The sequence below is a fragment of the Solanum dulcamara genome, chromosome 1, assembly GCF_947179165.1.
Source record: "Solanum dulcamara chromosome 1, daSolDulc1.2, whole genome shotgun sequence".
Lineage (NCBI taxonomy): Eukaryota > Viridiplantae > Streptophyta > Magnoliopsida > Solanales > Solanaceae > Solanum > Solanum dulcamara.
Window position 1 is genome coordinate 80,741,021 of NC_077237.1, and position 13,683 is coordinate 80,754,703.

Consider the following 13,683-nt stretch of genomic DNA (forward strand, 5'->3'; position numbering starts at 1 on the left):
TTGTTAAAAGGGTAAAAATATTTAACAACTTTTTATAGATATTTTCATCTTTCAACATTTGACTTAACATCACTCCACTTTTAATATATTTAGTATTAGTATCAGTATTTAGTATAAGTATATTAGTATTAGTATAATATGATATGGTTACGATTTAATATTTAATTAATTACATATTTATAATATTTTAATTTAATATACGAGTAAAATGGTAATCCAACTTTACACTTCGGAGCTTCCAACTTTTAGTATAATATGATTACTAAATAGGAAGGAAAAGACTTCAAAACTTGGAGGGGATAAGACCCTAAACAACGATGATAATTCAATCAAAGACAAACTCCAATGCAGAGTAGCAGCATAAATTACAAGCCCATGAATTATGCTCTATTTTCACTTCGATTGCAAAGGTTATATCTATGTTTACATTGGCATAACTTGTAGAATCATTGGCAAATTGGTCTATGAAATATTCCATTCTGCTACTTCAGTAGAAAAGCAGAAACATAAGCAACCAACAACACGACATAAATCACATAGTTTAGTAACTAATGAAACAATTCACAAATATCACAAAAGATCCAAAACAAGACTAGCCGGTCTGAAAACAGGAGTGAATTCAAAAGGTATGGTGTTCATCAAATAGCAGTTTATCGATGAGCAATAGCATGATGATATTGATGTCTGGACACTTCTCGTCTCATCGTCAAGCAGCCAATTTCATAATCTACTTTAAAACCTGCACAACAGTATACGTCAACTTACCTGAACTTGCAGTCTGACCACCCAGGCATGCCAAAAGCCAGCTTCCTTCCAAAACATTATGTCATCAATAGGTAGAGTCATGACCTGGACTATCAGAATGCATATCCATGGATGCATCAGCAGAGTTATAACTATTAGAATCTCTATTTTGGTGTTGAGAGTTAGTTTCGCTGTGTCTTGTAGCGTTGGGAGGTTGAGCATTGTTCGAAAAGTGACCCCCTTGAGCAATGTGATAATTTTGTAGGCTTCGGCGAACGGGACTTGAAAGAGCATTCGAGAAAACATTGTTCTTTGGTTGCTGATCATGATCAGATCGTAAGCCATGTCCTGGAGTTGCTACGCCGATTGGACCTGAAGAGACATGGAAGCCTGAGTTTGCAAAATGCAACGGTTGGGGATGCTGAGGCGGTGGCCTAGGCGACATCGACTGGTCCTCTCCATTATAATCCAATTCAGACTGACAAGATAAAGAAATGCATTTTTAGACACATCAAAACAGGGCTGTCAATATCAAACAACGATTGAACGGTATCCATTATAAGTACAAGTTACAACCAATCTTTGTAAAAATAGTGGCAACCAGAATGGGAAATAGGCAACTAAAAGAAACTAATACCCCAACTTCCATAAGATCGGGGCACATCAGCACAGTAGGTAAACAGAACATACTTGAATAAGATTGAAGAAAGAAAGAAAGACGGGTTTTTATTTACAAACTATAATATAAAAAGATCTCCACAAGTTTGATACCCATGAGTGGCCAAAAGCTGAGCCAAGGTAGATTTTTAAGCATGTCAAGAGCACACTTCCATCATCACACTTCTGCTCCTTATTTCCTTTTTTTTCCTCAATAATTTTCCCTCAACCAGATACATGAGGTGAAATTTTTGGTAGTTGCGCAAAGTTTATTTTATATAGGAAGCACTTGTACAAATTTAAGTAAGTTTAATTTTTCAAAGAAAAAAAAATCTGATACCGTCTTTAGAGGGAAATACCACTTTTTCAATAAATCAGTCGAGACTTGGAGGATATTTCATAAACATGTGCAGGACAGGAAGATCAAGTATAGCTGAAAAGCCAATAACTTCCAACTTCTATGAAGATACCTGGATTCTAGGATGACTATAATGAGAAGGCCAAATTCATCATTATGAGCACTATAAATCGGAAATAATCAAATAAAATATAGCAAAAGGATTTTTGCAATCTATAATCCAGTATCAGTTAATCTCAAATAAAGCACTCTTAGAGAGAGAACAGGATTAACACATAAAAAACAGCTACAAGACCCACTCAAAGATTTTAAACTAAATTCTTGAAGACACAAGCGCCCAAAGCCTGATGTGGAAGAAAACAATAAATTAATCATAAGGCTGTGCAATTTAATTGCCGTTCACTTCTCTTTTGGTATTAAACTAGTGTGCCATGTAAAGATCAACATCAAATTTCAGAGAATCAACTCTTTTTAAACTGAAAACACATCATGGGGAGATTTCAATATATTCCCCCCGTCCCAACTTATGTGGCACTCTTTCGGTCTTTCCTTGTTAGTCAGTCCCAAAAAGAATGAAACTGTTTTCTACTTAGAAACGAATTGAACTTTAAAATACCTAATTTACCCTTAATGAGATTATTTATATCAACACAAATTCTAGGCGTCTTTTAGACTACAAGTTTCAAAAGTTTTCATTTCTTCCTTAAACTTTGCATCCAATCACATACTATCACATAAATTGGCACGGAGGAAGTAACAAAGAAGCTAATTGCTAATATTCTTTTGACAAGATCATTATTAGTAATAACAAACAAAGCGCATTAGAATTTTCACACTAACTACAACAAAACTCCAGAATCATTAATAGGCATCAAGAAGATGAAAAAGGTACATAAGGGTAAAAAAGTTGTGAGCCTATGCTAAAGTCAGGAAGCTAATAAAATCCAAAAAGTGATCAGCACTATTCACTGGAGTGAAATAACTCCAGCTAAAGAGATTAACTAAGCATCTAGCCTTGAGGGAGTAGATTGGAGTTGAGATGCCATAAAAACACCTTTAATTTCTTTCTGTTTAGATACCCCAAAAAATTACTGTTGGAACCATTCTACAGATCTTTTAAATGACTTTATCAACTCTCCAAAAACGTCAGCTTTCATAGGCTTGCGGTATTGTTAGTGGCATAATGAATTTCTAACCAAAAATGGAGTAGAAAAAGCTCCAGATCTCACTTGCAACTGAGCAGTGGAGGAAGAGATGATTAACACTTCCTGAATTTTGCTCACACATTATCTGTTTACTAGTACACTATTCCTCTTGCTTAAGTTTTCTTGAGCGAGACAAGACCCCTTTAGAGCTATCCAGGTGAAGCAATTCACCTTGGCAGGCACCTTCATTCGCGAATAGTCCTTTCATGGCCACTTATCTATCATACCATTCTGGGCACAATAGTGTCTGTAACCATCTTTGATTGTGTATTTGCTCCCTTTGAGCTTTCCAAATTGAGTCTGTCTGTCATGGACTTCTAGGGACCTGAGCATAGTTAGTAGATCACTAACCTCTCAATCCTGTAAATTCTTTCCGAAAAGTGGGCACCAGGTGCCATTTTCTCCATTACAAGTAACAGTGGACTCCAAAAAACCCTGTCCAAAAACTTATGTTCTTATACATTGCCAATAAGTCAACCAAATGCTTAAACCAACAAAACAAAAACAGACTAAGCTCATCCTAATTTTCTGGATGGAACTACTGGTGCCTTCAAAAAAAACTTACATTCCTTTCTTTCTGCACAATCCACCAGATGCAAGGAGGGATGATTTTCCACCATTCCTCCTCTCCACTTCTCTTCCCTACACTCCACGAACTGCTCAGGAGCCCCAAAGTAGTTCTAGGAATTACCCAATTTATCCCCAAAATGCAGAAGAACATGTGCCACAGATTTTAAATTGTCTTATACGGTTAAAAAAATGCTCATTTCTCTCAACCTCCTGATCACATAAAAGACATCTTGAACAAATCTGAAGACCTATTCTTTTAAAATTAACTTGAGTTAGGCATTCTTTCCAAATCACCAACCAAACAAAGCATGACACCTTCACTAGAATATTTACTTTCCAGACTAGTTTCCATGGCCAGTTCACCTTTACTGAGCCTCTTTGATTCAATTTCCAGTAGATAGGTTTTACTGAAAAATTCCCTTTGCTATTCAATATCCATCTTGTTCTGTCAGGACAATCAGATAAACCACCAAAAGATTCCAGTAATTGTAATATTGTTGTAAAGTTCTCGACTTCCCAATCATTTAGAGCTCTTCTGAAGTTTAGATCCCAACCTTGCTGGCTCCATAATTGATTAACCATGTCATATTGTTGTAAACTAATTGAGTAAAGAACTGGGAAGGTAGACTTCAGATTGTTCTACCCAATCCAATGATCAGCCCAGAAATCTATCTTCATACCATTGCCCACAATGATCTCCACATTACCCAAAAAATTCTACCACTGGTTTCTATTAGTTCTCCAAACACTACTACCATAGGGCATGTTAACTTCATGTGTAATTCACTGATCCAACATCCCATATTTCTGGGAAATGAAAATCCTCCATAGAGCCACGTTCTAATTTTTGAACCTCCATAACCATTTTTGTTAGACTTCTATTGTGTAGTCTTGATTTCTTTATGCCCAATCCACCATGCTTCTTACTTAAAGTTAGAGCATCCCACTTAACTAGATTGATGCTTCCATTCTCCTTATTTCCTTTCCAGAGAAAATCTCCTCATTCTATGATTCCTTTTTTCAACCCCCTTGGGGAATGGAAAGACACAAATCATATACGTAGGAAGTGCATCCAAAACAAAGTTACTGAGGGTCACTCTACCACCTAAAGATAGGTACTAAGGTTTCCACCTTGACAGTTTTTTATCACATCTCTTTATAACTCTTCATTCCGGATCTCTAGAGATAGACTTTTGGCATCCAAAGGCATCCCCAAGTAGGTTGATGGCAGAGGACCCACTTGGCGTCCAAGATTGTCTGCCAAAGACACCACATTTGGTACATCATTAACTAGATCGAAAGCTCTTGCACCAATGAACACGTAATCCGGACAAAGCTTCAAAGGCTGTTAGGATGGCCTTGAGATGTCTGATCTGGCCCACTTAGCTTCACAGAAAACTAAAGAATCATTTGCACACAATATAGGTCTGAAATCTTTTATTTCTTCTGCACCATTCTTCTTGGGAATCAGGGCAATGAAAGTGGCATTGAATGATTTTTCAAAAATCTTATTCTGATAAAAGTTATGAATAGTTGACATTATATCTTCTTTGAGAATTCCCCGACACTTTTTAAATAAACCTGTGAAACCATCCGGACCAGCTGCCTTGTCTACTGCACACATGTTGATAATTTTGAGAACCCCTGCCTCTGAAAAAAGGTCTTTGCAACCAATCACTTTCTTCATCATTTACTACTGGGAAATTTGGAAATTCAAAACGTCTCCAAGTTTCTGATTCTGAGTATAGCTTCCTGTAACAAATCTGATACATATCGGGGGAAATGATGTGCTTCCAAGCCATCTCTCCTTCCAAAATTGAAGACGATATTAATTAGAGTTGATCTTCCACTCATAGATAGGTACTGCATTTGCCAGGTTGCAAGCCTCTTTTCAAACTCTTCTATGACTCCATTCCTAACTTCATCAAATCTGAATTTGACCACCAAAGGTAGTCCTACATATGTGGTAGGGAAGGTATATGTTTTGCAGCATGGGATTTCTGCCAACTCCTGTGGATGTTGAGTAGGGAACAGAGTTGTGGCTTATTCGGCGCTATATCACAATTCATTATCGAGCATAGGTGTTCAGGAAAGATGGCATGGGACATCTGACAACGGCGTGAGTCTTACATCCAAGAGAGAGGTCAGACCAATCTCATTCATCCTAGTCTAATCCGAACAGATCTTGTTGAATGAATTGATTGTATATCCTACTTCTTAGTCAATTTATTCTTGTGATCGCTAAGTACCACAAAAAAAAGTACCATCCGCATTCAACAAAAAAACACGTGGGAGAATATGACTAAGCAATCAGGATTCCTTCTCACTTGAAAGCCTTGTAACCATTGCAGTTGTTGATCCCTCTCCAGCATTTTAGTAAGCCCTTCCATAGCCTGAATAAAAAGGAAAAGGGAGAAGAGGTCTCTCTACCTTGAGACTATTTTAGCAGAGAAAAAAAATAGGGCTTCTATTCACCAAAATAGAGCATTTGACAGTTGAAATGCAATAGTTGATCCACCTTATCCATTTTTTCCCGGAGCGCATTTGTCTTGAGATACTTAGAGATAAAGTTAGTTTACCTGGTCAAATCCTTTTCAATGTCCAGCTTACAGAGTACACCAGATTCCCCACATTTCATTCTCCAATCCATCACCTCATTAGCAATTATGGAGGCATCAGTGATCCGCCTATTCTTAACGAAGGCATTTTGTTCTCCAGAGACTAGTTTGTCAATTACCTTCATGAGCCATTATGCTAGACGCTTTGAAGTCAGTTTGTATACACCGCCTATTTCCCTGAGCTCCACACATCTTCATCTTTGGAATTAGAGAATAACAGTGCATTGCAAACCCTAATTATGTGACAGTTGTGATGGAAATGGTTAAGGGCAACCGTGATATATTTTCTTATGATATCCCATGCTTTTTAGTAGAAAGCCATGGTGAAGCCATCTGGGCCTGGTGCTTGTCAGGAGTACATGATTTCAATGCTTCAAACACCTCTAATTTTAAAAGGAGATTCCAGCTAATCCTTTTCCTCCATGCTTCGTTTAGTGTAGAGATGCCTTCAAAGCCAGGATTAGGCCTCCAAGGTTCCTTTTTATTATATAGATCCTAGTAGAATTTCCTTCTTGATCAATAATTTATCCTCAATGGTTTCATCTCTTATCTTCAGCCTATCAGTGCAGTTAATACTTCTTCTGTTATAGTTGGCCATTCTTTGAAAATACTTGGTGTCTTTTACTCTCTCTAAGCCACAGACATCTTGATTTTTGTCACCGGGAAGTTTCTTCAGCAATTGCAATCTGATGCAGTTTCAATTTCAGATAAAGAACTCTTCATTTTCCTTCTGATGTTTGAGTTCTATTCTCTGAAATTTGATCCAATTTTTTTCCGCTCATCAAGAGCCTTGCTTCTCCTAGCTTCAATTTTGTCAAAATAACCCTATTCTAGTTACTAATGTCTTTCGTAAGACTCCTTAGCTTTTGAGTGAGGATGAAGTACGAGGTTTGGGGTTCCTACTACAGTACACTATAGAAAAGTCACCAATCTTTAGCCCTATCCATAAGCTCTTCTGCCTGAAACCACATATTCTCAAATTTGAAATAGAATATTTCAATTCTTGAAGCTTGGATAGAAGTTCCCTCTTGACCAAGTATATTGAGCTCCCTGCAAAGGTAAGTCAATTAGGCATAAGTCTTCAGTAGCTTTGAGAAAGTACTCAATGCCCTAAATCTTTTTGTGCAATGCAACCTTTCACTTTCAAATCTATAAACATTGATATCCCACTCCAATCACCACTTATCAGACCATAAACCCTTGGCTCCAGCCAACTCGTTTCATACATCATTCCTTTTTATCTTGGAATGAGGTCCATAAAGACCCAGTTTGAGTCCTTTTGTAATCTCAAATTTGCAGGAAATTGAGAAAGTCCAGATTGACTTTTGAGTATCAATACAATTCTAGTTTCTTTTGTCCCATAGGAGGATAAGAATACTCTCCTCTAGTTCTAGAAGCTTGAAGTTCATCCCACCCCATCCATCTACTGCTCCATACTTGTCTTTTCAAATTTGAGTTTCATTGTTCGATTTTAGTCTTTCATACACACACTACATCCATACCCCATATTAGAATAAGAGATTTTAGTGTGATCCTTTTATTCCTTTCTTTTTTCATAGAGATTTATTCCTTTCATTGAGTACCCACATTGCAACTTAGGATTTTGGTTTAAATCCGAGAGATGATTGGTGAGACATGACCCTTCCTTTCCTTGCACTATCATTCAAACCTCAGACTAACTTCTTAAGCTCAATTAACACACACACACACACCCTTTTTTTCCTTTGTTCTTGTAATTGGGTTGCCTTTTCTATTCCATGTGAAGGGTGATACCAAGAATTTCATGTCTGAACCCCATTGAATTGAACCCAAATGATTTGCCATTGTTGTACACTTTGAAGTTTCGATGGCAGACACCAGACGTGGGTGGAATTTATTGAGAGAGGGAGAAGAGAATTCAGATTCCGACTTAGTAACCAGAGGTGATTCATTAGCATGGAATGGTAATTCCAATGGGGTTGGATGAGGGATGATTTCTTCTTTAATGTCAGCATCGGGGGATGCTTCTATCGGAGACCTTTTGACCAGTGGCAATTAATAATTGATGCTCTGACACCTATGGTGTGGCTTTATTAGTCAATGAATTGGGGTGAGAATCATGCAATCTCAAGTTCAAAACCCAACGAAGATACGAGCACTAGGAAATCTCTCATTTATCCAAGCCTTGGTCGATAGAATTACTCGATACTTGTGTTGGTGAAAGGTAGCTAGTACCTCGTGGAATTAGCTGAGGTACACGTAAGCTAGCCTGGAGACCATGATTATCAAAAAAAGTATTTGAGGCTCTAAAGTTTCACCAATATTGAGTCAATTGAAGATTTGATACTGAATGACTTATTTTGTTAAGGCACAGTTCTGGTACCACTACTCTCCGTTCATTAACAGATTTGGGCTTCCTCATTTTTGCCTTTTTATTTGGGCCTATGTCATATGATTCGAATTTCTTGGCCTAGTGTAGCCTTACTTTTGCTGACCATGGGTTGAGTGTAAATTTGACTACATGTCAGCCTATCAATTTTATTAGGCAAATTTGAATTAAAGGCTACTCTGTCCACGTACCTTTTTATCTGACCAGCTAGTTGGCGCGACTATTAAGGGTTTCACTTTACTCAATAGTTGTCTTTCTTCAACAACTTTTGCAATGGTTGTAGTAGTGTTACTAGCTCCAGAGCAGATAAGATTTTGGCAAAGTTGTGATTTCGTATCTCCATGTACATCTAAGTCCACCATTGACACCAAATACTTCAGCCAAGGTTTCATGATTACTGTCCCACACAAACCGTTATCTGCTTAGGGAGTGAAGGCTGATATCTATGTTATTCAGACTCTTCATTGATTCTGCCATTTTTTTCGAGTCTACTCTATAGTACTATAGTTTCATTGTCTCGAAATACAAAGTTAGTAAAGGTGTGGTGGTTGAATGATTTTGGGGTTTCTTGGATGCCCCAGAAAATGCAAGATCTTCTCAGCAATGTCTATCCAACCATTGTTGTACACAGCTTCTGGAATGATTTTATTCTCACAAATCACCCATGAATGTCGTAATTTGATTTATTCTGTACAAATATGCTTCTTGTTTCCTTCCCCGGCTTCTATAAAGGTTCCCTATACCCCTCGAAGCTTGGTTGAGATTTTCATAGACCCATTTAAATGTTAACTTCATCAATCGTGATTTTTCTTGAGAAACGCCTAGTGCGTTTGGTAATAGAGAACCATCTAAAAGTGTTGTCACTGATATTTGTAATTTCAAAGGATTTTGTCATATGGAACGAAAAAAAGATGATTTCTCCAGACTTGGAAGCATAACAAATTTAACGAGATTAAGCTAAAAAACAGTTTCTTCTAGTTATCATCCACAAAGACTTCTGTAAAGCTTCCTGCAAGCAACTAAAAAGAATATCCACTATAACCAAACATCAATTCTCATCCCCTACATCTCAAAAAGGAAGACAGAAGGCTCCAGTAAAATTACAGTTCCTTGAAGAGCACCTATTTCAACCATTAACAGAAGTAAAATGCCTGTCACGACAAGAAAATAAATAGCTGGTCCTCAAATTGTGTATGAGAAGGGGGGGTTCTTTTTCTTTGAACAGTGATTAAGATTAATTTGTTATTTCAATGCGGAAAAACTTAAAGCTAAAATAACAGATAATAGTAAATCCAAATAGAAGTCCCTTTTATGGATACAATCTAGCCTGTAATCTTGAGTTTGAAAGTTGGTGGAGACACTAGAGCCACCTATGAAAGACAGTCACATTATCATCCATAGTGTCTTGGTTCTTGTGAATTGTGATCCATTCAATAAGGCCACTTGTTTCAACTCCCAGCATTCTTTGAAGCTCCAATGGTATCTACCTCAAATGATTGCACACACAAAAACTACAGAGGAGCCATTGGTTTGTCACTCCCTCCTAGAAGTAATTAGGCATTTGCAACAAAACTCAAAAAGTCCCAACTGTATCTGTAGCTGCAGCACTAATTCTGGACCAGTTCCCGAGAATCTTTGGGTAGAAGAAATCTAGGTAATACCTAAAATCTCATGCTCTTTATTTCCTGTACTTCTTTAAAAAACTTGAATCCATCCGTCATTTCCAAATTGTCATTCTTTAAATCTTTCTAAGAAAATTTTAAAAAGTCCGATTTGGACATCCCCGTTCTTGACCCCAAGTAGTAAAATTGATAACACAACTCCTCAAACCAAACAAACATATTATTGATCATGTCCGTGATTTCAAGATGAAAATGTTGATTAACATACAAAAACAAGTTTTGTTCTTTTTGTCAGTAATCTACAATATCTCTACCCACAAAAGAGCAATTTGAGAGTTTGTGACAGTGACAATTTTCCAATTGTCCAGAAAAGAAGATAAAGAACTGAGACTCCATGATCCCTTTTCACTTTTTTGGGTGGAAAAGGGGATCACGTGGTGATTCATGCACTAGAAAAGATCAAGATCAAGCTTTCAAGAGTATATTGACCTTTTAAGGAGAATAAGGAACTCGTCTTCTCTATGCTAAGAAGTCGAAGCTCCACAGTATAAACATGAAAGGAAAATCAAACATATTAACCATGAAAAAGGTGGCTACATAATCGAGATCATAGAAAATAAACCTGCAGGTAGTTCATTATGTCAACAGTTGTTACTCTGGATCCACCCTCTTGTTGCCTCAAGATCCATTGATACAGTTTTTCCTATTGAAACAATGTGAGATTAGTTATCATGAAATACTGTCAAAAGGACAATATGCAAGGATTCATCAAAAACTACAATCCTGACAAGCAAAAGTAGAATAATTTATCATTAAAGATCACAGCATGTCTTCCAAGAAAAAACATTTGTTTGAAATGGAATGGATGCCTTCCAAGAAAAACATCTAGAAGCCTTATAGCCTATGCTTAGAAACCAAATACTTGCTGGCACGAGCTAGTGTAATAAAGCCCTAACTACATATTAAGTATCAGGAAATACTTCACATGTGCACAGTCCAATCAAGATCATAGACCTTTTGTTTATGTTTAGCAGTCACGATTGTTTCACTGATTACATACCAGATCAGCAGCAAACGTACTTGCAAAGGGCGTGACTGGCTCAACCACAATTGTCAATCAAGATACACAACATTTGAACATGGGGCACGCTCTCTATATTATGCAATAATCTCCTGACCCTCTAAATTCCAATTGTCAAAAAAAAATAGAAGATGGCATTCTTCTTCAGATAGCCTTATTCTCCATGTTGAATCCTCTATAATCTCCAACTAGTGATGGTCTTTGTTCTCTGCCTCACATTATCGATCTAAAACCAAGCCAAAAGAAAAAAGAGAAAGTGCAAGATTTCAAAGCTATGTGTTCTCTCTGATTCTATACACAAGTAATACTAACTCACCACAATCCTCTTTTCCTTAAATTATATGTTGCTAATAAGCAGCTTGCACCACAAACCAATTTCTTCCTTTGGTGCCTTTTGGTATTCCATACCTCTTCCTTTGCCTCCTTTCTATCCCCATCACAGCACATCTCCTGTAGGCCACTCATACACCTGCGAAGAAATTCCTCAATTTCCTCCAATGATCAGTAATCCAGGATAAGGCTATCTCGCCATAGCATCGTGCTAATCACCACTTCAAGTTCTGCAGGAATGCTTCTTCTAGAATTACTCTTCCACACCTCTCTCCAAAACTGAATCCCTGTTCCATTTCCCAATATGATTCCCATATACCGGAAACATATTTATCCTTTCATAAAAATTCCAAAACTGAATTTCCTTCCGCAAGCTAACTGCATAAGAATTCCTTAGTTCTTATGTTAATGACTTGAAGCGTACGGTTTGAACTTTAGCATAGAATGGAATTTGGGATCCTATTTCTTTCCTCCTCTCTTTTATGATGGTGGTGTTCGAGCTGTTTGAGCACACATTAATAGTTTGAATGATTTTAGCTAGTTTTAGTGCACACTGCACACTAATACTCAATTATTGACTTGTTAATGGCATAAAAATCATTCTTAAATTAATCAATAATTTCCTAACCCAATGCTTCACCATGTAGGAAGGTAAATGCACAATGAGATTGGTGGTTTGAGTCACCAAGGAAACAAATTGGAAAAATCATTATTTGGTTCCTCGTAGGAGATTTGGGGGGAAAGGGTTCACCAAAAATCAAAAGAAAAAGAATGCAAAGCTCCAGTTCCATACAATAATCAATCAACTCCGACTCAATTCTTGGAGAAAAACACCTAGGCAAACTAGTCGGAATTGACTATAATCCTCATAAGGACTTATTTTTCATAGTACCACAACTCTCCTCCTTTACCTTTGACCTAGTGTACTTTACAAAGCTCACATAGACAGAGTTAAGCGTTTCAAAACTGCACAAAGGGAAAAAAGACTATCCTTGAAAGCAATCAACGATGACCCAATCCTCGAAAACGGAAAAGATAAAAAAAAAAAACTACGCCTCAATCCAAACTAGTTGAAATTGACGGTAGGAATCCGCATAGTAAGACTTATTTTTCTACTGCCTTTTATCTTACAACGACCCTCCTCCCTTATCCAAACCAGCTATACTTCCCAAAGCTCAGTTCAAATTCCAAAACTAAACAAAACAAAACTATACCCAGATACCAAAAACTAACCATAAAACTATACAGCCAACAAAGAACAAATATTTATAACATATCAAAAAACGAAAAATTACCATTCCGTGGCGTTCACCGGAAAGGAAGGAAAGTTTCTGTTGGTTCATAGCCTGTGTATAAAGCTGAGAAAGGGAGTTTGCAGCGCTACAGAAAGTCGAATACATGGTTCGATCCACCTCATCAAGGCTCGATGCTAGAGACTTCCTTTTCTTCCCCATCTTCAACTTTTCAAGGTAATCGCCTCCTTCTATTCCCTTTAACTTGTCTTTTTCAGTCGATTGGATTACCCAAAAAGGAATATCTCAGGCGAATTTCGGGTAGATTTCGACGAGTTTCGCGGCGGAGGTTGGTGTAAAATTGTATTTGTAAGGAATTTGGGGTGGTTTGGGTATGAAAACAGTAGTCGGCATTGGATTACAAAAAGTTTGGAAGATTACATTTCAAATTTTACCAAATAAGTTTGGATTGGTTGAATTTTTTAAAAGTTTCAAGTTTGTATTAATTGCTTAGTTATTTCAAATTTGTAAGCAATTTGAAGTTCAATTTTGAATTAATGGTGTGTGTTTTCGAGAAATTATTTACCCTAATTATCATACCCAATAATAGTTTTTATATTTTTATCAAATTTTGTAATAATATCACTCTAGCGAATGAATCACATACATTAAGATAATGTTTTAGAGATACAATCGCGGTTAATTAAAAAAGATTTACTAAATAAAACATGTAATATAAAGGAGCAAATCACGCAATCTCCGTTTTTAGAGTCATATGCATCTCTAATTCAAAAATAAATCGCAGAATTGACGTCAAGAGCAAATCATGCAATCTCCGTTTTTAGAGTCATTTCTTCATCAACATTTGTGAACGAATATAATCAAACATTAATCAGTA

General features: G+C 36.9%; 1 protein-coding gene across 1 annotated transcript; it reads right to left on the reverse strand.

Moving 5' to 3' along the window:
* Positions 1-365: 365 nt before the first annotated feature.
* On the reverse strand, positions 366-13,267 carry LOC129879954 (uncharacterized). The gene is made up of 3 exons (XM_055953718.1): positions 12,849-13,267; positions 10,765-10,845; positions 366-1,222 (listed from the first exon to the last, which is right to left on the reverse strand). The coding sequence occupies exons 1-3, from the start codon at positions 13,005-13,007 to the stop codon at positions 830-832; spliced, it is 633 nt and encodes a 210-aa protein (XP_055809693.1). The 5' UTR covers positions 13,008-13,267; the 3' UTR covers positions 366-829.
* Positions 13,268-13,683: the final 416 nt, after the last annotated feature.

Excerpts from the sequence above, each read along its gene's own strand:
- LOC129879954 (XM_055953718.1), bottom strand. The coding sequence starts at position 13,007 with ATGGGGAAGAAAAGGAAGTCTCTAGCATCGAGCCTTGATGAGGTGGAT. Across the intron at positions 10,846-12,848 it reads CCGGTGAACGCCACGGAATG|GAAAAACTGTATCAATGGAT; the intron begins GTAATTTTTCGT and ends TTGTTTCAATAG. Across the intron at positions 1,223-10,764 it reads ACATAATGAACTACCTGCAG|TCTGAATTGGATTATAATGG; the intron begins GTTTATTTTCTA and ends TTATCTTGTCAG.